Genomic DNA, 23,755 nt, shown 5'->3' on the forward strand with positions numbered 1-23,755 from the left:
GGCCGGGCCCGGGAGGTGGGGCGGGGCCGGGTAAGTAGGGCGGGGGCTGGGCCGGGTTCGGGCCGGGTTCGGGAGGTGGGGCCGGGGCAGAGGTAGGTGTGGTGGGGCGGGGGGGGGGGGCCGGGGAGGTGGGGCGGGGGCCGGGCCGGGTTCGGGCCGGGCCGGGGAGGTGGGGCCGGGTAAGTGGGGCGGGGGCCGGGCCGGGCCGGGGCGGTGGGGCTGGGCCAGAGGTGGGGGCCGGGGAGGTGGGGCCGGGGAGGTGGGGCCGGGGAGGTGGGGCCGGGGCAGAGGTAGGTGTGGTGGGGCGGGGGCCAGGGAGGTGGGGCGGGGGCCGGGCCGGAGGTTGGGGCCGGGTTCGGGCCGGGGAGGTGGGGCCGGGGCAGAGGTGGGTGTGGTGGGGCGGGGGCCGGGGAGGTTGGGCCGGGCCGGGTTCGGGTCGGGGGCGGGGGCCGGGCCGGGTTCGGGCCGGGGGCGGGGGCCGGGCCGGGTTCGGGCCGGGCCCGGGAGGTGGGGCGGCCGGCGAGAAGGGGAAGGAAGCGGAGGTGCCGAGCGGGCGCGGGGCGCGGGCAGGAAGCGGGGAGGGGCGGCGGGGCGGGGGCTCCGGAAAAAACGCGCCGACTTCCTGCCCCGCCGGAGCCAGGAAGCGGGAGCCGGGACGCAGGCCCGGACCGCCGAGCCGACCTCGGGCGCCGCCGCCGACTCAGGTACCGACCCCGGCCCCGCCCGGCCCGCGCCTCAGTGTTCCCGTCTGCGAAAGGGAGCCGAGGGAGAGCTCGCTCGCCGAGCGCCCGCCGGCGGGTGGCGGCCGGGCCAGGCCGGGTCCCGGGCCTCCCCACGGCTCGGCGGAGGACGCGCGGTCAGCCCCGGGGTGCGGGTGGGGAAACTGAGGCCCAGGAGCCCGGCGAGAGGCCGTGTGGAGTGGCCCGTGGAACACCCCGCGTGCTTCGGGGCCACTCGTAAAGAAAAACACGGCGTGGGCCGCTGTGGAGCTGCAAGCCGCTCGGCGCATTGGGAAGCTGGTTTCCGGATCATTCATTATCCCCTGGGAGATAAGCGCAGGGCAGGGAGCCGGAGAGCTCGCCCACTGTGCAGAAGGCAAGACTGAGGCTACTGTGGCAAGTCACCCCGCCTGTCCCGGGGAGGGGGCGTCGCGGGGCCGCGGCCGCGGGAGTTCGGCCGGCCCCCGGCTCCGGGATTCTGGGCCGGGGCCGCTCAGGTCCCGTGTCCACTCCACCGCGGCGCTGGAAGCCTCCGCGCCTCCGGGTGGGGGGCGGGGCGGGGCGGGGCCGGCGGAGTGACGGGACAGTGGAGATACGGAAGCGCCGGCCCTCCAAGGCGGGCCAGAGCGGCCCTGTGCGGCCAGCGTGGCGCGGCGGAGAGCTAGAGCGGCCGGCAGGAGGAGTAGAGTCGCCGCGGCAGGAGCCTGGCTAGAGCGGCCGGAGGGAGGAGTGGAGCTGGGCGCGCAGGCCGCCTCGGGGGCGGCTAGAGCGACTCGGCGGCGGGGGTGGGGGCATCCCGGAGCCAGCGCGCGGAGGCTTCGGTCCCGGCGGCCGCGGGGGCTTCTCTTCCCACCCGGAGCAGGTGAGGGACGCGCGGTCCCCGGCGGGCGTCACACCCTGATTTTGCGCGTCCGCCCAGCATCCCGGGCCGTGCACACCGCCACGTCCCCTGTAGGATTTAAGGCCCGTGTAGCCCCGCCACGTCCCATGGATGCTCTGGGGCTTGTGTGGACCCGCCGCGGCCCCTGTAGGTCTCAGGGTCTCCTGCGCTCGCGCCCCTTCCTAGACCCCTTCTTACAGACGTGGGGTCCTCGTGGCCATAGCATCCCCTTGAGTAGGGGGCGTATACACTACATCCCCGCACCCACCTCGAGTCCTGTAGAATTCTGCGCCCCGGGGGCCTCGGGAACCGGCTCCTTTCCCTGCAGGACCCTCGGGTCCCTTACCGACCACCGGGTGGCAGAGGGAACGGACTTGAAGTTCCAAGGGCTCCTGTAATGCCCGCCCCGGTTCCCGGGGGCCTGGGGTCGTCCGCTCCATGCCTGTCGCATCCTGAGCTCCGGCCAGGAGCCCCCGCGGCCCTGCACCCAGGGCTCCCTCTGCTGGACCCGGGCCTCGCAGGCGGTCTGTGGACCCCTCCGTCCTCGGACAGCTTCGCCCTCCTGGGCCCCCTCCCCTCCCGCGTCCCGCACAGCACACGCTGGACCTGCCAGTCCTCGCTGAGTGCTGCCCAGGCCACAGCGGCCACACCCCCGCTGCCATCTGGGAAGACCTGGCGGTGTCACAGCCCTGGGCCCAGAGGGTGGGGGGACCGGCCCCCTAGGTGTTAGCTGTTCATACTGTTGTCAAGGCGTCTGAGTGCTTGCCACGGGCAGGGCTCGGGGAGTGTGCCCCCGCCCCCGGGGGGCTCCCTGCCCTCACTGGGGTGAGCGCGGACCCTCCAGGCCCGTGGCAGGTCCCCTACCGTGCGGGAAGCAGCCGGGCGGGTTCAGGACTTAACTCCGAGAAGCACTTCCAGCGGTGCTGGTGAGCTCAGCTCTCCTTAAGAAAATCATGACTCTGCTCTTCCTGCCTTGCGGCGCAACGTGACGTGGGCCTTCAGTGCCCAGTCCTGAGCCAGCCACGCCTGCCGTGGACAGGGCTGGCGACGATGCCTGCTCGGGTGGACCCCTGGGGCACCCCAGAAAGCGTCCTTGTGCCGTGAGCCCAGTCCGGATCACAGCCGCCGTGGGCGAGGGAGGAGGCCCAGGAAGAGGGAGAAGGGCGGGTCCTGGGTTATAAATAACTTTGGGCTGTAGGGAGCCGCCCCCGGGTCCACCCCACCCCTGACTAATGCCCGTGGTGGTGGTGGGAGGGTTTGGGGCAGCGGAGACTGGAAGGGGGGTGTCGGGAAGACCACCCGAGGAGGGGTGACCGACGGCCGGAAGAGGATCTGGGCAGGGCACAGGTGCAGCCCGGACACACGGGGGCCGGGGACACAGGAGCTTCCTGAGGGGGAGGAGGGCCTCTGGGTGGGGGGCTCCCCGAGGGAGGGGGTCTGGTTTCGTTTCTTCTGCGGTGTGGGGTTGGGGGTTTGCCATTGGGACTTCCTGTGACAGGAAGTGGGGCCGGTGGGTTCGGAGGCAACATCCTGACTGGGGCTGTCGCAGAAGAGGGGGAGAGCCCCCCGCGCCCCTGCTCTCCCCTCCCGACCTGCGCTTGCCCTCTGGAGCCAGCCTCCCGCCCCTGGTCCCTCTGACCCAGAGGTCCAGGCCCTGCCCGCCCCGGCTGGCCTCTGAAGGGCTCTTTGTGGCCACACAGAGGCCCCATTGAGCCGCGGAGGCCGGGCTGGGGCGGGCTGTTTACTCACCTTCGCACCTGGGCAGGGATCCCCGAGTGACCGAGTGCCCGCCCGCGCCTCCCCGCCTCTTCCCCCAGCCCTGCGGACGGAGCCATGGAGCTGGAAGAGGTCGCCCGCGGGGCGGTGAGTGGGCAGCCCGGGGGTGAGGGGCCTCGGGCCGCCAGGTGGGGAGCAGCGGGGGCTGAGCCGTCCCCCTCTCCCACAGGCCCCGGGGCCGCCCCGGCCTGGCCTGGCGCCCGTCAGCATCATCGGCGCCGAGGACGAGGACTTTGAGAATGACCTGGAGATGGTGAGCGGCCGTGGGGAGCGGGCGCGGAGCTCCTGTCCCAGCCCCCAGGTGGCCCCGCGCCGCCTCCCATGCCCACCTCCTGCTCGCCTCTTCCTGGTACCTCCCCACCCCATCCTCAGGGACCCCGCCACAGCTCCTGTCCCTGCCCCCCCCCCATCCCTCCTGCTTCCTGTCCCACGCCTCCTCCTGCCCACCTGCCCAGCTTGGAGGTGGCGGGAGGGGCGGGGTACAGCCCAGCCCCCACTGTCTCCCCAACCCTGGCCCAGAACGTGGAGGAGCAGAGCAGCCAGTTCCAGAGCCTGGAGCAGGTGAAGCAGCGCCCCGCCCACCTGATGGCGCTGCTGCAGCACGTGGCCCTGCAGTTCGAGCCGGGACCCATGGTGAGAGCGCCCTCCCCGCTCCGGAGCGAGATGGGCGGGGCGGGTCACAGCAGGACCCACGGCAGCGCCCGCCCGCGTGAACCTCGGTGGGCGGTGTGGGGGGGGGGGTCCCTCGGGCTTTGCAGGGACCACATCCAGCGTCACCATCGGTGACAGTGCCCTCCCCGTGCACTCTGGAGAGGATCCGGACCTCCGGGCAGCGGCCTCATCCATAGGTCAGGGTTGGAGCCTGGGAGAAGGCCGTCGGCAGCCCCAAGGCACAAGCAAGAAACCCACCCCGTGCAGCCCCTGGGCGGGCAGGGGGAGCCGGGAGCCACTGTCCAGAACCCCCTGCAGAGTCCGGATTGAGGGGGGAGAGGCCAAAGCACCAGCTGTCGCCCCAGCGCCGGCCACCAGCTGGGAAGGCCAGGGCACTGCGCGCATGCGAACGCGCGGTGACTTCCCCCAGAGAACTCAGACGGAGACTAGCAGGGGGCCCTGGATGTCCGACAGGCAGGAGGCCACAGCTTCAGGAAAGCAGGACACCTCGAGTACTCAAAAGGGACCGCCCTCTGCCCTCTGTGCCCGGCGGCCCTGGCCCTGGCCCCAGCCCAGGGACTGAGCTGACAGCTAAGACCAGAGGGTCGGGGGCTTGCCTGGGGTGACCCACACAGCCTCTGGCATCCTGAGGAGGGTCTTGTTTTAAAATGGTTTATTGACTTTAAAAAGCGGAGTTAACAAAGAGACAGATGTGTTCTGTCTGCTTTTTCACTTTGGGGCTGGGGCAGGCCAAATCCAGGAGCCAGGAGCTTCACCCAGGCCTCCCACGTGGGCGGCAGGGGCCCAAGCACTCGGGCCGTCTTCCGCTGATTCCCCCGGTGCCTTAGCAGGGAGCCGGATCAGAAGTGGAGTGGCCAGGGCTTGAGCCAGAGCTCCGGCATCGCCGGCAGTAGTCTGTCCGCGGCGGCAGAGGCGGCTCCGTGCGGTCTGAGGTTTACCCTCGTGCGGCTCCCTCAGCTCAGCTCAGGGAGTGGTGGAGAAACGGTGCGGGCCCCTGGGCTGCTTGCCCAGGCCTCTTGCAGTTTGGCTGCGCTGGGGGAGGGGAGAGTGGCTGTAGATCCGTGGAGACGGCATAAAGTGGAGAAAGCCTCGCGGGGAGTCCTCGGGCCACTGGACAGGCGAGGGTGCCACAGGAGCCAGCACACATGGGGGTCCCCGCTGCATGGCCGCTCAGGAGAGGGTCCACTCCTGCCCAAGCTCGTGCACCGAGCCCTGCTGTGCACTGGACACAGGAGGCGGGGAGAGGTGACGGGGCGGGGAGAGGACACTGGGCATTGAGAGGCGATGGGGTGGGGGCCGGCTGCCCAGACGCAAATCTTCACTTTGCCACTTCCTGGGGCCAGTGGGGGTCCCCACCACTGAACAGGCTGAGGTGGTCGTGGCTATGCTGAGGATTGAGAAGCACAAAGAACTGCATCATGGGATAGAAAATGAGACGCGTGTGGCAGCCCTGGGGAGGCCGTGCGGAGGCCAGGGCTGGGGGTGGATCCAAGAGTGCTTCCTGGAGGAGGTGGTGTGTGAGCCCTGCGGCCAGGGGAGGGCAGCCCCTCGGCTTTGCAGAGTCACGCCCTGCGTCTCCCCCAGCTTTGCTGCCTGCACGCGGACATGCTGGGCTCACTGGGCCCGAAAGAGGCCAAGAAGGCGTTCCTGGACTTCTGCCACAGCTTCCTGGATAAGACCGCGGTAAGAGGCGACCTCGAGTGTCCGCGCGCCCCGAGAACCACGCTCCCCTGCTGGCTTCTTCCCATGAGGGGTCGCTGCCGGCCAGGCCCTCCCCAGCCCCTTCGCTGCTGGCCGCACCCTCCTCACTGCTCTGTCTCCCGAGCAGGTTCTGCGGGTGCAGGTCCCTCCCAGCGTGGCCTTTGAACTGGGTAAGAAAGAAGAGGGGACTCCCCGGGTGAGGGACAGGGCCTGGCAGGGACCGGGCCTCGGGAGGCCGCGCCCTTCGTGGGCAGCAGCCCCAGGAGGCGAAGCTGTAGGGCCCTGGGTGGGTGGGCCCTGGGTCCCAGCTGCAGGCCCCAGCCCTGCGCTGTCCCTGCAGATCGCACGCGGCCTGACCTCATCGCCGAGGACGTCCAGCGGCGCTTCGTGCAGGACGTGGTGCAGAGCCAGCAGGCAGTCGTGGGCCGGCAGCTGGAGGACTTCCGCTCCAAGCGTCTCATGGGCATGACGCCCTGGGAGCAAGAGCTGGCCCAGCTGGAGGCCTGGGGGGGACGGGACCGCGCCAGCTACGTGGCCCGCGAGCGGCATGTGGCCGAGCGGCTGCTGGCCCACCTGGAGGAGATGCAGTGAGTGACCGGCGACGGGGGCCTTCGCCCCTCCACCACCAGGGCACCCCTGCCATCCCCAGGCTGCGTCAGGGTTCCTGTCTTAGCCCCTGTCCCCAGCCCTGGGGTTTTAGCTCCTTCCTCCCTCTGCCCCGGCTTTGGGAGTCCCTTGCCTTTGCCAGGTCTTATCCCTGGTCCAGACATGTGCTTGCAGCCGCTGTCCTATCAGAGAGAGAGCCTCCTCCCTCAGTTGCCCCTGTGTCCCCGGGGCCGGCGGCTTGGGTGCAGGAACCCAGGCTCAGGAGGTCGGCTCCAACTCCCTTCTTCTCCCGGCAGGCACACCATCTCCGTGGATGAGGAGCGCTGGTGAGGACCTCAGAGACCGCTTGGGAGCCTGGGTCTGGGGGACACGTCCCTGCCCTACTGCACCCCTCATCTTCCCTCAGACCCACAGGAAGTGGCTGTGGGGTGGGGGGTGCCGGGCCGTGCTCCGCGGTCTGTGGCCCTCACTGTCCCCTCCCACAGCGCTGCAGTGGTCAGTGCCATCAGCCAGTACATGCGCCATCTTGGGGTGCGGACCAAGAGCGGGGACAAGAAGTCTGGGAGGAACTTCTTCCGGAAAAAGGTGCTTCCCGCAGCCCCCAGGCCCGGCCCCTTCTCCAGGGGACCCCGCGCCCACCGCGGTGGAAATCCGCTCTGCTGGCTTCTCACAAAGGCGGGCGCCCCTCCCCCGTCTTCCTGCAGATGATGGGGAACCGGCGGTCCGACGAGCCCCCGAAGACCAAGAAGGGGCTGAGCAGCATCCTGGACGCCGCCCGCTGGAACCGGGGCGAGCCCCAGGGTGAGGTGGCCCTGGCCCCCGCCAGCCCGCCCTGCCCAGGCCGCCCCACCTCACCACCCGCTCTCTTGTTTCAGCTGCAGACCTGCGGCACCTCAAAGGCGAGGTTGACGGTAAAGCAGGCGCAGGCGAACCGGGGGGGGGGGGGGGGGGGCCTGGAGGGGGGCAAAGGGGCCTCCTGGTGCGGGGGAGGGGTCCCCGGGGCTGTGCTTGGGTTGCTGTCTTCATTACCCCACCTCCCTCTGCTGTCTCCCCAGGTGAGAAGCCAGGCCCTACAGAGCGGAAGGGGGGCCTGGGGGTACCCTCCCGGGACCGCAGCACCGGGGCTTCTGGGCAGGACGCCCCCGGAATCTCTCTGCACCCGCTTTCTGGGGACAGCCCAGACCGGGAGCCCGGTGAGTTCCCTGGGCCGGGCAGGAAGCGCCTCCCAGCCAGGCCGCAACTGGCTCAGACCTCCCTCCCTCTGGGTGCCGGCGCCCCCTCCTGGTCAGCCGTGTGGCTCCATTTCCAGAGCCCTCTGAGCAGTGACTCTGGGCCCCCCAGCCATGAGCCCCCAGCGCCCCACCCTCAGCTCCTTAGGGCTGTGCAGCCCTCAGCCCTGGGCGCTCTGACAGCGGCGTGGCTGGGCCTGACCTCAGGTCCCAGCCCTGCTCTCTTACCTCCCGCCCCTCGATGCTTTCCCCTGGGCCTCCCGGCCTCTCTCCACTCCACAGGGGGCTGCAGCCGGGGCGGGGGGGGGGGGTCGTGTCTCAGCTGTCCACACCCATGCTCAGGGAGGTCTTAGTGGCCGTGTCCTCCACCAAGGAACAGAGCTGCCCACAGCACCTGCTGGACTGTGGCTTTCCCCTCCCCCACTCCGCAGAAGGGGCCACTTGAGGCCTGCAGGGGTGGGGCAGGGTGGAGACCAGCCCTTGCTCCCCTTTCTCCACCCCTGCAGGTGCTGACAGCCCCCTGGAGGTGGGGGACCCTCCCCCCCAGGGCCCAGTGAGCCTGGAGCCCCCAGCGCCCCTGGACAGCACGGAGGAGGGTGCTGACACGGAGAGGTGCCTGGGCCAGGGGCCGGGAGGGCTTATTTGGGGCTGGGGAGGGTGCGTGGGCATTGCCGCTGGCATCTGCGCCTGCCTGCCCCTAGCCATCTCCTCCTCTTCTTCCTCCTCCTCGCTGCCAGCTCCTGTCTCCCCCCTCTCCCTCCCAGTCCCCCCCCGCCCCTCCCCTCTGGCCAGGTTCTCTCCCTCCCTGCCTGCCCCTAGCCATCTCCTCCTCTTCTTCCTTCTCCTCGCTGCCAGCTCCTGTCTCCCCCCTCTCCCTCCCAGTCCCCCCCCTGCCCCTCCCCTCTGGCCAGGTTCTCTCCCTCCCTGCCTGCCCCTAGCCATCTCCTCTTCTTCCTCCTCTTCCTCGCTGCCAGCTCCTGTCTCCCCCCTCTCCCTCCCAGTTCCCCCCCCGCCCCTCCCCTCTGGCCAGGTTCTCTCCCTCCCTGCCTGCCCCTAGCCATCTCCTCCTCCTCCTCCTCCTCCTCCTCCTCTTCCTCACTGCCAGCTCCTGTCTCCCCTCTCTCCCTCCCAGTCCCCCCCCGCCCCTCCCCTCTGGCCAGGTTCTCTCCCTCCCTGCCTGCCCCTAGCCGTCTCCTCCTCTTCCTCCTCCTCCTCCTCCCCCTCCTCCCCCCCTCCTCCTCTTCCTCACTGCCAGCTCAGCTCCTGTCTCCCCTCTCTCCCTCCCAGTCCCCCCCCCCGCCCCTCCCATCTGGCCAGGTTCTCTCCCTCCCTGACTGCCCTAGCCATCTCCTTCTCCTCCTCCTCCTCTTCCTCACTGCCAGCTCCTGTCTCCCCCCTCTCCCTCCCAGTTCCCCCCCCGCCCCTCCCCTCTGGCCAGGTTCTCTCCCTCCCTGCCTGCCCCTAGCCATCTCCTCCTCCTCCTCCTCCTCCTCCTCCTCCTCCTCCTCCTCCTCTTCCTCCTCTTCCTCGCTGCCAGCTCCTGTCTCCCCTCTCTCCCTCCCAGTTCCCCCCCGCCCCTCCCATCTGGCCAGGTTCTCTCCCTCCCTGACTGCCCTAGCCATCTCCTCCTCTTCCTCCTCCTCCTCCCCCTCCCCCCTCCTCTTCCTCACTGCCAGCTCCTGTCTCCCCCCCCCCCCCCGCCTCCTCTCCCTCTTGCCCGAGCCCCGCTCCCTTTCCTTCCCTTCTCTCCCTCCTGAGCCCCTGGCCCTGCAGCCTCGCTCCGCTCCTGGTCCTGGTGCCCCCCTCCCCAGTGCCCTACGCTCCACGCCCGGGGGCCCTGTCCCCCTCACTGTGGGGGGGCTCTGCCCCCTGCCCGTCCTTGTGCTGCTGCTTTGGGGACCCCTTGGTGGGTGTGGGGAGGTGGGATGGGCTCCTCCCAGGCCCACTGCTGACCCTGTGCCCCTCTCTCCCCAGAAGGTGGAAGAGGTGGGTGCCTGGGCTCTGGGTGGGGGGAGGGCTAGCCCCTCCCCCACTTCTCCCAGCCCCTCCCCTCTCCCTATGGCCACCCCTCCCCTTCATCCCTCCCATGAGGGGTGGGTAGGGACGGCTCCCTCCCAGTTGAAGAGCTAAGTATGGAAACCCTGCCCTCCCTATCCCCTGCCCTGCCTCAGTGGGGGAGGGGCCAGACCCATGCTCCCCCGGGTGCCCTCCCCTCCCCCAGCCAAGTTGGAGTTTCCTTCCTGGCCCTATCACCCCAGCACCCCCAAAATCCCAGTAGTCTTTGCGACACCTCTGTCTTCTGTTGCATGTTTAATCCCCGTCCCGGTCTCTCCCCGTCCCCACCCCTGTCCCTGTCTCTCCCCACCCCGTCCCTGTCCCGGTCTCTCCCCACCCCTGTCCCGGTCTCTCCCCACCCCTGTCCCTGTCTCTCCCCATCCCCGTCCCCGTCCCTGTCTCTCCCCGTCCCCACCCCTGTCCCGGTCTCTCCCCACTCCCTGTCTCTCCCCATCCCCGTCCCTGTCCCTGTCTCTCCCCACCCCTGTCCCGGTCTCTCCCCACCCCCATCCCTGTCCTGGTCTCTCTGTCTCTCCCTGTCCTGGTCTCTCCCCGTCCGTCCCCGTCCCCGTCCGTCCCCACCCCTGTCCCTGTCTCTCTGTCTCTCCCTGTCCCCATCCCCGTCCGTCCCCACCCCTGTCCTGGTCTCTCCCTGTCCCGGTCTCTCCCTGTCCCGGTCTCTCCCTGTCCCTGTCCTGGTCTCTCCCTGTCCTGGTCTCTCCCCGTCCATCCCCACCCCTGTCCTGGTCTCTCCCCATCCCCATCCCCGTCCCTGTCCCAGTCTCTCCCTGTCCTGGTCTCTCCCCACCCCTGTCCTGGTCTCTCCCTGTCCTGGTCTCTCCCCGTCCGTCCCCACCCCTGTCCCGGTCTCTCTGTCTGTCTGTCCCTGTCCCCATCCCCGTCCGTCCCCACCCCTGTCCTGGTCTCTCCGTCTGTCTGTCCCTGTCCTGGTCTCTCCCTGTCCTGGTCTCTCCCTGTCCCTGTCCTGGTCTCTCCCCATCCCCGTCCCTGTCTCTCCCTGTCCCGGTCTCTCCCTGTCCTGGTCTATCTGTCTGTCTGTCTGTCCCTGTCCCGGTCTCTCCCTCTGTCTCTCCCTGTCCTGGTCTCTCCCTGTCCTGGCCTCTACCTGACTCTGTCCTTGGCCTTGGGGTCCAGGCTTTCAGGGCGTCTGGGGCGCTCAGAGAGCCTGCGGGTGAGTGACCGCCGCCGGCCTTCCCGGGGCAGCCTCGGGGCTAAGGGCCGGGGTGGGGGCCGTTCCCGGAGCGACGTGGACATGGACCCCAGCTCTGCCACGGCCGTGCTTGGCCCTGCCCGACGAGCCACGTACGTCACTTCCCCGTCTGTCCACTGGGGCAGCTGGAGAGGTAGAGTGGGAGGGGGCGGGGGTTTGTGCTGGACTCGGAGAAATGGCGGTCAAACGCTGAGGCCACGGAGGGCAGCTGCAGCCACAGGCCTCGGGAGGGGAGCCACCCTGGGGACGTCGGAGGCCAGGGCCGCAGAGGGCGGTGGGATACCACGGAGTTACAGGCTCCCGCCTGGATGCCCTGAGCGGGGTTTCTAACGGGGCCTGTGTCCACAGCCCCGAGCCTGGAGATGAGGGCGAGCCGGGGCGCTCAGGACTGGAGCTGGAACCGGAAGAGCCCCCTGGCTGGCGCGAGCTCGTGCCCCCAGACACCCTGCACAGCCTGCCCAAGAGCCAGGTGAAGCGGCAGGAGGTCATCAGCGGTGAGTGCCACCCTGCCCCCCACTGCGGCTGCAAAGGCAGACAGGCGCAGGGGGCGTTCACCTTGGTGGGGGCCGCCAGGTCCCACAGAGAACTGCTGCTCCTGTGAACCGCAGCCCTGCCGCTGCTGGGTGTGCATGTCGCTGGCACAGTGGCCTCTCCAGAAACCTGTGCACAGCACAGACGGTGCCGATGGGAGGGATGGAAGTGGTGTGTGAGGGAACTTCAAGAAGTTACGTGGGAAAGTGGAATTAAAAGATAAGTTTCTCAGGGCCAGTGCTGTGGCATAGCAGGTAAAGCTGCCGTCTGCAGTGCCAGCATCCCATATGGGCGCCGGTTCGAGTCCCAGCTGCTCTACTTCCCATCCAGCTCTCTGCTGATGGCCTGGGAAAACAGTAGATGGCCCAAGTCCTTGGGCCCCTGTGTTTTCCATGAATTTTTGAAGGTCCCTCATATGCATGGACTTCAAAAGTTTTTGTACCAAAACAAGCATCTTTTTTTTTTAAGATGTATTTATTTATTTGAAAGGCAGAGTTAGAGTGAGAGAGGGGGAGACAGAGATCTTCCATCTGCTGGTTCACTCCCCAGATGTCGCAACAGCCAGGGCTGGGCCAGGCTGAAAGCCAGGACCCTGGAACTCCATCCGGGTCTCCCAAGTGGGTGGCGGGGTCCCAAGCTCTTGGGCCATCCCCCACTGCTTTCCCAGGCGCATTAGCAGGGACTGGATCCGAAGTGGAGCAGCCAGGACTCAAACTGCTGCTCATATGGGAATACCAGTGTCACGGACAGCAGTGATTGCTTGTGTGTGTGAGAGGCGGGCGCTCATAGCTCCCACCTGAGGGCTGTGCAGTGTCTAGTGTGGTGCCGTGCAGAGGGAGGGGCTGCTGTGAGCCTGGACTCAGTAGTCTCAGAGCGGGAGAACCCGCGCCCACTGGGAGAAGCTGGGAAGATGACCGCTCAGCCGGGCTTGCTCCTGGGCAGGGACAGTGGTGCGTGGTTTTCGTCTTGATTTTTTTTTCTTTCCGCTTCCTGATGGAAAGGAGCTGGGTGGTAGAACCTGAAAGCCCCGCCCCCTCTAAAGCCCCGCCCCCTCTACCCACAGCTCCTTTGAGAGTTGACCTACACGTTGCTTAACAGTCAAAAAGGCACTCATTCAGACATTTTAGGGCCCTGGGTGACTACTTTGGGACCACACATCCTTGGGAGGATACGATAAAATCCTCAACAATCCCCTCTGGTGGAACTTTCTGGAATGATAGAAATGTCCAGCCACCTCCCGCTGTGGAACACGTGGAATGTGAAGGTGCAGCTGAGAACTGGACTTTTGGATCGCATTCCATGTCAGTTAATTTACACGTGAAGAGGCGCGTGTGGCCGGGGGTTGCCACACCAGACAACGTGGCAGTTCTCTCAGCAACATGTGTGCAGCACCCAACGTGCTCTTAGTCTCCAGGGCTTCCGGGTGTGCCTAGAGCTGGGGCCACTGACTTGTATTTGTGCATGGAGGGGATTGAGCCAGAGCGCTGGACGGTTAGACACTGACCACGGCGGCAGGCGGGGGGCAGCAGGGCGACCAGCTTTGCCTAGGACTTCCCCGTGACGGGCAGATGGGGCCACTGGCCACCCATGCTGGCTGCGCTGCAGGAAGAGAAGGGAGCAGGTGGAGGGGTCCTCCGTGGCTATGTAAGGGGGGCAAACAACCCCACGCAGAGGGTTCATACCCTGCCAACTTCGAGGAAGCACTGCCCACCCGCTCCGGCCCCTCCCCAGCCTGCTGCGTCCCCAGCTCTGGCCCCTCCCCAGCCACGCTCCCTGCTTCGGCCCCACAGAGCTGCTGGTGACGGAGGCAGCCCACGTGCGCATGCTGCGGGTGCTGCACGACCTCTTCTACCAGCCCATGGCGGAGGGGGGCTTCTTCCCCCTGGAGGAGCTGCAGAACATCTTCCCCAGCCTGGACGAGCTCATCGAGGTGCATTGTGAGTGCAGGGCTGTGGCCCTCCGCGCCACCGCCGGCTGCCTCCTTCGAGGCCTCGGTGCTGTGGGTCTGGGGCCCGGCACGTTCTCCCTGAGCACCCACCACGAGCAGCCTGTGTCCCGCACAGGGCCACCGCCCTGGACCCCCAGGGCTCACATCCCACAGGGACAGACACCATCTAAACGCCTGAGAGTGGGGCACGGGCACACCAGTCCCCAGGATCGTACCCAGACACACCTGCTCCCAGCCAGGCCCTACACAGAATCTTCCAGGCCCTGACAGAGCGCCCGCTTCCCCTCTCTGCCCCTCACAGCCCTGTTCTTGGATCGCCTGATGAAGCGGAGGCAAGACAGTGGCTACCTCATCGAAGAGATCGGAGACGTGTTGCTGGCCCGGGTGCGGGGGCCCAGCCCAGCACCCCCACCCTGTCCCCTCCTCCCAGCCAGGGACCTGGGGCCAGGCCTTGAACTGCTGCCCCTAAGTCCCAGGACTCTGGCCCCAGGCCTGTCCTACTCCGGGGTGCCATTCCCACCCCTCGCGAGACCCTGGTCTTGCCGTTCCCACCTGACACGCCTCCCCTCACCCAAATCTCGCCATAGTTTGATGGTGCGGAGGGCTCCTGGTTCCAGAAAATCTCCTCCCGCTTCTGCAGCCGCCAGTCCTTTGCCTTAGAGCAGCTCAAAGCCAAGCAGCGAAAGGAGCCTCGATTTTGTGCCTTTGTGCAGGTGAGGTGCGGGATCCGGACCCTGGGGCCCAGGTCCCAGGAGAGCCCGAGCCTCGGGCCGGCTCAGCACTGCTTCCCCCCAGGAGGCCGAGAGCCGCCCCCGGTGCCGCCGCCTGCAGCTGAAGGACATGATCCCCACGGAGATGCAGCGGCTGACCAAGTACCCCCTGCTGCTGCAGAGCATCGGGCAGAACACAGGTACCCGCAGGGCCGGCCCGGGGCCTCCGCTCCCTCCTCTCCCTCTGGCCAGGAGCTCCCAGGGCTGGGCTTCACGGCGGCTGGCCTCTCGCTCACCCGCAGAAGAACCCGCGGAACGAGAGAAGGTGGAGCGGGCGGCCGAGTGCTGCCGGGAGATTCTGCACCACGTCAACCAAGCCGTGCGTGACATGGAGGACCTGCTGGTGAGCCTGGGGGGAGCGAGGGCCTGGGGCAGGCTCAGCCCACCTCGGCCTGAGGTAAGGCCTGGCCCTGGGCTTGTCCCAGGCGAGGTCGCTGTGTGTTCAGGGGTTGGCCCAGTCCTCAGCAGCTGCGTCCCAGGATCCCTGGGGTTCAGGCCCAGCTCTGGGCTTAGCGCCTGGAGGTCGCCGTGGGTCAGCCCCGGTGCGTGGCCTGTCCCGTTTCTAACACTCTTGCTTCCTGCCCCAGCGGCTCAAGGATTACCAGCGACGACTGGATTTGTCCCACCTGAAGCAGAGCAGCGACCCCATGCTGAGCGAGTTCAAGGTGGGTCCTCCCTGCCCTGCCTTAAACCCCCACCCCACCCTGCCCATGTGACGCAGCACCCGGGGGCTCTGAGCCCCACCTCATTCCCAGTGACTGCCCACCAAGACCCCGCTGGCAGTCGCCCCCACGGCCACCCCCGCCGTCCCCTGCCTTCCCCTCTCTGGCACCAACCATCCCCCTCCCGCCCCAGAACCTGGACATCACCCGGAAGAAGCTGATCCATGAAGGGCCGCTGACGTGGCGGGTGACGAAGGACAAGGCTGTGGGTGAGCGGGGAGGCAGTGCGGGCGCACGTGCGGGCAGGGGCGCGCGTGGGGCCGGGCGGGCCGGTGCTGAGTGGCCGCCGGCCTCCCCCAGAGGTGCACGTGCTGCTGCTGGACGACCTCCTGCTGCTGCTGCAGCGCCAAGACGAGCGGCTGCTGCTCAAGTCCCACAGCCGGACGCTGACGCCCACGCCGGACGGCAAGACCATGCTGCGGCCCGTGCTGCGGCTCACGTCCGCCATGACCCGCGAGGTGGCCACCGGTGAGCGAGCGCCCAGCGCGCTGGGCTGGCCCAGGGCAGTCCTCAGAGCAGGGCAAGGGAGGGCGTGGTCTGGGCGAGGGGGCGGGGCCGGAGGCGTTCCCGAGATGGGTGGGCGGGGCCAGGCTAGGGCTTGGTCTGGGTGAGGGGCGTGGCCGGGTGTGGGTTTTACTGAGGCAGAGCGGGAGAGGGGGGAGCCGCCCTGCAGGCCTGGTGCTGCCACGTGGGGAGCTGGAGGGAGCAGGGACGGAAGCCACGCCCAGAAGCTGCCCCAGGGCCGGTGGGAGCGCTGGATGGCGGGCAGCTGAAGGGACTTCCTGGTTGCGCCAGGCGGGAATTGGCTGCGTGATCTGTGAGGGGGCATGGGGGACCCTAGGTGTTAGCAGGCAGTGAGGGGTGTGAGCTGTGGGAGCTTTGCGGAGGGGTATGCGCTGGGGGACCCCAGCTCTGAGCCCTGTCTCCCCTCCCGCTGCAGATCACAAAGCCTTCTATGTCATTTTTACTTGGGACCAGGAGGCCCAGATATACGAGCTGGTGGCGCAGACTGTGTCCGAGCGGAAGAAGTGAGGGCTCTCCCCGGGGGCTCAGGGCGGTGGGAAGCCCCGTGCCAGGCTCCGGGGGTTCTGAGGGCCCTGGGGCTCGGCCTGTCTCCCCAGCTGGTGCACGCTCATCACCGAGACTGCCGGCTCCCTGAAGGTCCCTGCCCCTGCTTCTCGCCCGAAGTCCCGACCCAGCCCGAGCAGGTGAGGGGCCGGGTGGCTTCCCTGCAAGTCCCAGAGCAGCGCCCCAGCCCTGTGTGCGGCCATGGCTGTGCCCAGCCCACACGGCCCATCTGTCTGCTGCCTCCGGGCCTCTCTGTCTGTCTCCTGGCCTCCCCGCCTCCCCACCTCCGGCTCTCTCCCTGCCCCTGCCCCCTCCTGGGGCCGCGAGCCTGGGGTCACCCAGCGCTTCTCCCCCAGCATGCGAGAGCCCCTGCTCAGCAACTCTGAGAACGGCAACGGCAGCCGAGAGATGCCGCCCCCTGACGGCGAGACCGGTGAGGCCCAGGGTGCCTGGGGGGGCCGGGCGGGGGCGGGGGAGGCGCAAGCTGAGCGCCCTCCTGTTCCCCCCCCAGCCCGGACTGAGAGACTCCTCGGTGACCTCCTGCCCTTCAGCCGCCCGGGCCCCGAGGGCCAGCTTGCAGCCACGGCCCTTCAGAAAGGTAACCCAGGCCTGGCCCTGTGTCCGGGGTGGCCCCAGCCACACTGTGTCCCCGCCCAGTCAGGCCCACCCGAGCCCCTCCCCTCCCGCAGCCTGCTCCCCTCCTGCTCAGTTCCCTTCACCCCGCACACCTGTCCTGAGCCCCCCGCCCCCGCCCCCGTGGGCCCCCCCCCACGGGTGCCTGACTCTGTCCCGTCCACCCCCGCCAGTGCTGAACCTGAAACAGCTCCTGTGTCCCGCGGAGGGAGACAGCGGGGCGGGGCCTCCCCGCGAGGAGGAGGGAGGCCCCGGGGGTGGCCCCCTGAGCCCCCCGCAGACCCAGGACATCCAGGAGAAGCTGCTCAGCCTGGAGGAGACCCTCCGGCAGCTGGAGGTGCGTGGGGGCCCGGCGGGGGCTGAGCCGGCGGGGGGGGTGGCAGGGGGAAGGGCCCCTCTCACTGACCGCCCCCCCCCCCCGCAGGAGTTGGAGGAGGAAATGTGCCGCCTGCGGCCCGTCTTGTCTCAGCTCGGGGGGAACCCCGTGCCCCAGCCGGGCTGCACCTGAGGACCCCGCCCAGGCAGGTGAGTGGGGGCCTGGCCACAGCGGGCAGGGAGGCGCCCCCGCTGCGGTCCTCCCTCTCCTGACCCTGCCTCTCCGCCCCCCACAGGCCTTTCTCAAGAACAGGAATGCGGGAGAGGACAGGAGGGGCCGCCCCCACGCAGCTGCCGTAGCGCCTCGCGCCCAGGCCTGAGCAGAGGGAGCCGGCGCCTTGGGGCCACAAGGGGGAGGGGCCGGCTGGGGTTCCCGCCTCCCTCTTTCTGCCCCCCACCTTCCGCTTGGGGGACTCAGGGCTTCGTTCCAGGGGCGTCATCGCGACCCCCTTTCCCGGGCCGTCTCAGTATTGCCTGTGGGGGCCGCCCCATCCCCCACCCCCAAGTGCCTTGCTCTGTTTTTATACCCGGAATTGGAGGTCTATTTTTTAATATATATTATCTAAGGAGAGACTGCCTGTGAGCTCGCGGCTGGGTGTGGTACCCGGGCCCCTGCAGACTGACATCCACTCCCCGGGTCTGCCCCTCCACCTGTCCATTCCTTCAACACTTAACTCCCCGGGCAACCCGCGGTGGGCAGGAGGGGGGCCCCCCCGTAGCCCTTACCCAGCCCCTCCCACCTCCGCACCCACCACACTGGGCGCCCCACTTCTCACTCTTCTTTTATTTTTGTAGTAAACTCTCTGGAGGTGGCTGTAGGGGTTCACGGGCAGCTGGTGGGGAGGGGGCCCCTCCTGGGCTGGGGCTGGGGGCGGGGTTATTGCTCTGAGCTCCCTGTCCCAGGGAGGCCTGTCGGGAAAGGTGAGGAGGACACAGGGCACAGGGGGTCAGAGACACGGCCGCACAAGCACGCGGGTCACAGCACGGGGAGGGCGGGGAGGCTGGCGCCGTATTGCACTTGGGGAGCAGGGCCAGGCGGGGACCCCCTCCAACTGTGGAGCCTGGGGAGAGGGCTGGAGGCTGTCATGCTCCCTCCCCTCTGCAGGGGGCTGGGGAAGGAGACTGGGGCAGTGACGGGCCCAGCCCGGGGAGGGGGCCGAGGGCCAGGCCTGGGTCTTGGTGGGCATCGAGGACACAGCAAACAGAACAGGCTGCAGGTGCAGCCGCCCAGGGCCCCGCCTCGCAGAATCCTTGGGCCTGCGCCTGCTCAGCTGCCAGCACCCCCTTTGCCTGCCTTGGCCTTGGGGGGCACCGGGAGGCCCTCGTCGCCCTCGCTGTCGGAGCTGCAGCCGCTGACGTCTGTGATCTCCAGCTCCGAGTCGCTGTCCTCCTTCCCGCCCAGCCCCGCCTCCGGCCCCCCGGCCCCTGGCAGCGCCAGGCGGGGGCCCGCTGCCAGGCCCGAGGGACGCTCGGGACCCAGGCTCTCCCCTGTGGCAGCCAGCAGGGGCGCAGCTGCCGGGCCTCCACCCGCGCCTGCCCCTGCCGAGGGCAGGTGGCCGAGGGAAGTGGCCAGAGGGTTGGGGTAGAAGTGCGGGGGGTATAGAGACGGGGGCAGTTTGGGGAAAGGGCCCGCGAGGTATGGGTTAAAGTTCCAGGGGTACTCAGGAAAGGCGCGGCCGTAGGGGCCCAGCAGGCCGGGGGGCTTGGAATAGCCGGTGGCACCTGGGGAGGATGGGGTGGGTCAGGCTGGGCCGCTCCAGCACCGGGACCTACTCAGGCTAGTGAGGGTGCAGCGTCCCCACCCGACTCCACGTGGCCTCCCCTTGTCCTTCCCACTCCGTCTCCTCCCCTCCCCCACTTGACTCCTGCTCCCTCAGGGCCCCAAAGCCCTCCCAGGGTGGTCCCTCAGGTCCCTGCCACTCTGGCTACACAGGCACGCACCTGCACGGGTACACAACCTCGCCCTGGGCCTCCCTCCCGTATCCTCTCCCCTCAGACACACAGCACTTCCCCCGGCATCTTGAGCACTCCCTGGGTTCTCACCAGAGCCCAGGAACGGGAAAGGGCTGTCCAGACGCAGCTTGTCCGTCTCGGGGGTGAACAGGGGTGTCCGGGCCCCCGGCTCTCCCAGGCGTGGGGCAGAGAACAGGGTCTGCAGGGTCTGGAGAGGGAAGTGGAGGCGGCACAGCTCAGACTCGCCACCCCTCCCCAGGGTGCTCACGGCCCGGGGGACACCGCTATCCAGACTCACCTCAGGGGTGAGGGGAGGAGCATCTGGCCCAGGGGTCCCCCCAAAGGGGCTGGGGGTCAACAGGAGTGGGGATCCAGTGGCAGCCGCGGCCACATCCAGCAGTGGGTAATTGACAAGCACGACTTTGCTGAAGTTGAACTTGTAGGTGAACCTCTTCCCTTTGGTCTTGTGGAGGATGCGCTTGTTGTAGTAGTAGCTGCAGGGAGAGGATCGGGAGGGTGCTGGGGGCCCTAGGGGCCATGGGGTGCCCCGAGCAGGGTTTCGGGTGTAGCAGCCTGGGGAAGTAGAGGCACCCAGAAGTCCCCTAACCAAGTGCCTAGGGCAAGGAAGGGGTGCGGCAGGAGCTGGGGTCCCGCCCTGGGTGCAGGGGATGGGGAGGGAGGGCTCCCAGGGGTGGGGTGCCCCGGGACAGTGAGGCGGGAGGGGGCAGGCTGGGGGTCCGGGCCCCAGCCCCTCCTCACCGCAGGGCCCGGCTCAGCTTGTCATAGTTCATGTGCGGCTTGCACTTGCGGATGCCCCAGAGCCGGGCCACCTCGTCCGGGTCCTTGATGACGAACTCCCCGTAGTCCCCCTGCCAGGCGATGACGCCCTGGTACTCCTCCTTCTGCAGCAGCTCCAGGATGAAGTGCCACAGCTGGATCTGCCTGGAGCCGGGGGACGACTCCGGCTTGTAGGCCCAGTCCGGGAAGGCGAACCCTGGGGAGGGGAGGCAGGGAGTGTGGCGAGGCTCCGGCTGTGGGACCTGTGAGGTCTCCCGTCCTGCCCTGGCCCTGGACTCAGGAGCAGCAGCCTCAGGCATTGTTGACCTCATTCCCGCAGTCCAGTCCCCAGATTATCCAAACAGTGGGTGAGGATCCAGGGACTGTGCAGCCTGACCCCAGCCCCCAGAAAGGTGGGAGGGGCCAGTGGATGGAGGGCAAGGACCCCTCCAGAGGCGGAGCCCCTCTCTGCTGCCCCCCCCCCCCGAGCCTCCCCTGGCTTTGGCAGTCTCCCTGTCTTTCACCTCCTATTCCATCTTCCCGTTCCCCAAACCGCGCCCCATCCCCACGGACCCTAGGCTGGCGCAAGCTGACTGGCCCGTGTGCACATCAGCGTCCCTGCTTCTTCCTGTCTCTCCCTCACACCCCACGTCCCCTTGTATGTGTGCTCAGGTGTGTGAGAGCACCGTCTAGAACAGGCTGTGTATATGCACCTGTGAGCTTGTGCATGTGTGCACACTGGGATGCCCGTGGCAGGTGGCATGCCACAGACATCCCCTCACCCACCCAAGTGCCACACTCCCAGGGGGTGGCCTAGACCTGGGCCAGGTCGTCTCTGCCAGCCAAGTGGCACCCATCACAACACACACAAGCATATCTGAGGCCCCCTCAGAACACGGACCCTAACCACACAACTGCATAAGGAGACAGGAGCCCAAAGAACACAGTGTGATGGAGACGGTGAATGTGGCACCAAGACCCCCCCAGTCCCCAGGTACACACGCAGCAGGGGGACACCCAGGCGACACTGCAGCAGAGCAACCTGCCTGCCCCAGCACTCACACCCCGGCCCCCGCAGCATCACACACCTCCCACCCGGCAGGGCACCCTGGGCCCCACTGTCCACAGAACACCAGAGGTGCCCCCCATCCACAGGCTCAGGCTGGGGGTCCAGCTTCTGTACCTGCTCCTATGCCACATCTCGGAGACCCCAGACCCACGTGCGAGCAGGCAGCAGGGTTAGTCTAACGAGCCGAGGGCTGCCCGGAAGGGAAGGAGGCCAGGGAGGGTGTCCCCTGGGACTTGGGGCTCAGCCGAGAGACCAGGGTGCCCGCATCCACCGACTGCATGGCCACAGCACAGCTCCTGGCTGTCTCGGCTTCCTAGCATTTCAGAGGCGGGAGGCGAGGAGTGGCGTGTAGAAGTGGGTGCTGATACCGGCTTTCTCCCCGAAGGGATCGTTTCCGTCTCGACTCTTCGGGGGCCTTTCTCAGCACAGATGACAGAGCTCAGACTCCAGCCCACTCCACACCCAGAACACATCCTCCGGGGAAAGTGGCTGTGTCAGACACCCGCAGGACCCCAGCTTGACAATACGACAGCCACCCCAGAAACACCTGTCCTGGGACGCACACGCTCAGATGTGTGGCACCTACGGAGACCCAGAGCCAGAACCAGGACCCCAACCTCGGCAGCAGCTGCACACGTGTAGTGATGGTCCCCAGTGCTCTTCGTACACAGGGACACGGAACCCAGGACGCGTCCACCCACACAACCCTAAATGCGTGGCGATGCCCATCCGGACTGCCACACACCACGCACGTGACAGACCTGGGGAAAGGTGAGGGTGACCCGGCGGACACCCCCGTCCACAGGTCCAGCCCAGAGATGCACAGGTGGCTCCGATGTGCACGTACAAGCAGACACACGAGCTCACACAAAGGCAGGCAGCAGCTGGGCACACAGCTCCCAGTACGGCCCCCTCCTCCAGAAACACTCCAATGACGCAGGGACACACTCCGAGGGGAGACCCCAGACAACCAGGTACGCAGCCCCAGGCTCGCCCTCTCACATGCAGGCATGGGTGTGCACACAGTATCTCCTGTGCAGCGTGTGACTGGAGCTCACATGCCCACCCAAGCCGGCCCCTCTGCCCTCTTCCAGCTCAGAGCACCCACTCCAGCAAGCTACACTCCCGGCTCGGGCTGCCTGTGCATTCTTGTGTGTCCCTCTGTCCAGCCTGGCCCCAGCTCCCACAGAGCAAGGGTGGGTAGGAGCGGCTGGGAGGTGCCAGAGGAGAGACCCAGGACCCGGCACCTGCATCCTCTCTGACCTCCGCCCGCCCCCTCCCGCCCACAGACACCCCGCTTCTCCCCCAGCAGGCGGGTGGCAGGGAAATCTGGCCCTCAAGTTGTTCGCCAAGTTTTTCATGAAGAGGTTTATTCAGGGGGCTCCGACCGAGAGCGGGGGGGACGCAGTCACGCACGGACGGACAAGAGTGACACACACAGGGATACAGAGAAGGGCGTGCGGCTCCCCGGGGCGGGCCTGGGGAGGGGTGGGGGAGGTCCGGGCCAGTTACCGGGGGTCCAGAGAGCCGGCAGGGCGGGCGGGGCGAAGAGCAGGTCGGAGACGCAGCTACAGTCCATGGCGGAGCCGGCCCTGCAGAGGCCGCGACAGACGGCAGGGACGGGGCGGGCGGGAGAAACAGACACGGGTCAGCCGGCGCCCGGCCCGCGCCCCGCCTGGCCCCAGCCCCTCCCGCCCGCTCCCTCCCGCTCGCGGCCCCAGGCCCGCGCGCCCCATCTGTCCCAGCCCCGCGCCAGGTCCCTTCGGTCGCAGCCTCTCCTCCCGCAGCCTCTTCCTCCCGCTGGCCCGCGACCACTGACCACAGCGCCGCCGGCCTCCCTGCGCGCTCCTCGCTGCCCGCCCGCCCGCCCGCGCCCGCACGGCTCTGCCGCCGTCTCCCGCCTGACCTGCGGGGCTCTCGTCTGTCTCGGGCCGCCCCACACCTGTCTTCTCGCCCCCACCCACCGGCTGGCCCCCTGGCTGGCTCCCTTCGGTGGGTTCCTGCGGCGGCCGGCTGCCCAGAGCTGGCCGGAGTGGGCAGTGGCCGGGCTGGGAGGGGCAGGCTCAGCCCCTGCCCTCCTTGTCTGCCACCCGCCCCGCCCCGCAGGGCAGCCCCTCACCGCAGACCTGCTCACCCCGAGACCCCTGCCACGTGGGTCTGCCTCCCCCTCAGACAGCCCCCTCCCCTTGGATCTGCCTCCCCCCTCAGACAGCCCCCCTCCCCTTGGATCTGCCTCCCCCCTCAGGCAGCCCCACCCACCCCCCTGGACCTCAGGCCCCCCCTTCCTCAGCCCCTCGCCGGCAGGCTCCCGCCCAGCCACCCAGTCCCCTCTCACCCAACGCAGACACTGCCCCCTCGGACTCCCTCTTTTAGGTACATCCTGGCCAGCCCCAGCAGGGCTCCGGGAGACCCCTCCCCCCAGATTCCCAGCCCCTCACCACCCACTGTGCAGACCCCACCTCTCCCAGCACTTCTGTGACTCCCTCAGCCCCTCTGATGCCCGCCCCATTAAAGTCCCTTAAAGAGATGTCCTTTCTACCCCCCCCCCCATGCTCCCCAGAGACCCCGCACTTCGGAGAACCACCACCACCCCACCCCTGCCTGCCCTCCCTACAAGCCCCGCCTCACCCCTGGACACCGGACAAGACTTTTCAGAACCCCGGCCGCTTGGACGCGTCTCTCCACAGAGGCCCCAGCGCCCGCCCCCAGCCCACACCCATCTCCCCATCTCTCTGTCCCCCATCCCCGGCATCTCCCCCCTCCTCGGTCTCTCCTCCCTTCTGTCTCCTCCCATCGTGTCCCCCTCTCTCTCGCTGCCTCGGTCTCCCTCTGCCCTGCCTCTTCCCACCTGGGGGTCTCTCCCCGTCTCTCTTCCCCGGCCCTCGGACTCGCCTCCCACCCTCTCCGCTCCTCCAGGTGGCTCCCCGGCCTCCCTCCTCTCCGCCTCCCCAGTTCCTCCTTCCGAGTCTCTCCACTGTCTCTGCTCCCCCATCTCTGTGCCCCCACCGCGTTCTGTCCCTCTCCCCCACCACCCCCTCCC

The 23,755-nt window shown here is 68.3% G+C and overlaps 2 protein-coding genes across 6 annotated transcripts; one reads left to right on the forward strand and one right to left on the reverse strand.

Moving 5' to 3' along the window:
- The first annotated feature begins 598 nt into the window (after window positions 1-598).
- On the forward strand, window positions 599-17,302 carry ARHGEF1 (Rho guanine nucleotide exchange factor 1). Of its 5 annotated transcripts, none has more exons than XM_062177347.1 (30): window positions 599-704; window positions 3,417-3,462; window positions 3,545-3,628; window positions 3,895-4,008; window positions 5,632-5,730; window positions 5,876-5,918; window positions 6,089-6,335; window positions 6,651-6,680; window positions 6,840-6,939; window positions 7,059-7,155; window positions 7,230-7,265; window positions 7,410-7,547; window positions 8,090-8,195; window positions 10,794-10,961; window positions 11,218-11,363; window positions 13,191-13,337; window positions 13,650-13,732; window positions 13,936-14,061; window positions 14,144-14,258; window positions 14,361-14,461; window positions 14,706-14,783; window positions 14,974-15,049; window positions 15,141-15,308; window positions 15,781-15,868; window positions 15,962-16,048; window positions 16,265-16,341; window positions 16,420-16,506; window positions 16,715-16,878; window positions 16,966-17,066; window positions 17,153-17,302. In XM_062177347.1, the coding sequence occupies exons 2-29, from the start codon at window positions 3,433-3,435 to the stop codon at window positions 17,047-17,049; spliced, it is 2,919 nt and encodes a 972-aa protein (XP_062033331.1). In that variant the 5' UTR covers window positions 599-704; window positions 3,417-3,432; the 3' UTR covers window positions 17,050-17,066; window positions 17,153-17,302. The 5 variants fall into 5 exon arrangements, with proteins under 5 accessions (XP_062033331.1, XP_062033328.1, XP_062033332.1 ...); XM_062177344.1 differs by having other exon boundaries at window positions 618-704; window positions 3,365-3,462; XM_062177345.1 differs by lacking the exon at window positions 599-704 and adding an exon at window positions 1,486-1,581 and having other exon boundaries at window positions 3,365-3,462.
- Window positions 17,303-18,183: 881 nt separating this feature from the next.
- ERFL (ETS repressor factor like) lies at window positions 18,184-22,294 on the reverse strand. Its single transcript, XM_062177349.1, has 5 exons — window positions 22,228-22,294; window positions 19,629-19,863; window positions 19,168-19,363; window positions 18,960-19,077; window positions 18,184-18,638 (listed from the first exon to the last, which is right to left on the reverse strand). Exons 1-5 carry the CDS (start codon window positions 22,292-22,294, stop codon window positions 18,184-18,186), a joined length of 1,071 nt encoding a protein of 356 aa, XP_062033333.1.
- Between the last annotated feature and the right edge of the window lie 1,461 nt (window positions 22,295-23,755).

This window comes from Lepus europaeus, chromosome 19, assembly GCF_033115175.1.
Source record: "Lepus europaeus isolate LE1 chromosome 19, mLepTim1.pri, whole genome shotgun sequence".
NCBI classification, from domain to species: domain Eukaryota; kingdom Metazoa; phylum Chordata; class Mammalia; order Lagomorpha; family Leporidae; genus Lepus; species Lepus europaeus.

Excerpts from the sequence above, each read along its gene's own strand:
- ARHGEF1 (XM_062177347.1), top strand. The coding sequence starts at position 3,433 with ATGGAGCTGGAAGAGGTCGCCCGCGGGGCG. Across the intron at positions 15,869-15,961 it reads ACTGTGTCCGAGCGGAAGAA|CTGGTGCACGCTCATCACCG; the intron begins GTGAGGGCTCTC and ends CTGTCTCCCCAG. Across the intron at positions 16,507-16,714 it reads AGCCACGGCCCTTCAGAAAG|TGCTGAACCTGAAACAGCTC; the intron begins GTAACCCAGGCC and ends CACCCCCGCCAG.
- ERFL (XM_062177349.1), bottom strand. The coding sequence starts at position 22,294 with ATGGACTGTAGCTGCGTCTCCGACCTGCTCTTCGCCCCGCCCGCCCTG. Across the intron at positions 19,364-19,628 it reads AAGCTGAGCCGGGCCCTGCG|CTACTACTACAACAAGCGCA; the intron begins GTGAGGAGGGGC and ends CTCTCCCTGCAG. Across the intron at positions 19,078-19,167 it reads CTCCTCCCCTCACCCCTGAG|ACCCTGCAGACCCTGTTCTC; the intron begins GTGAGTCTGGAT and ends TTCCCTCTCCAG.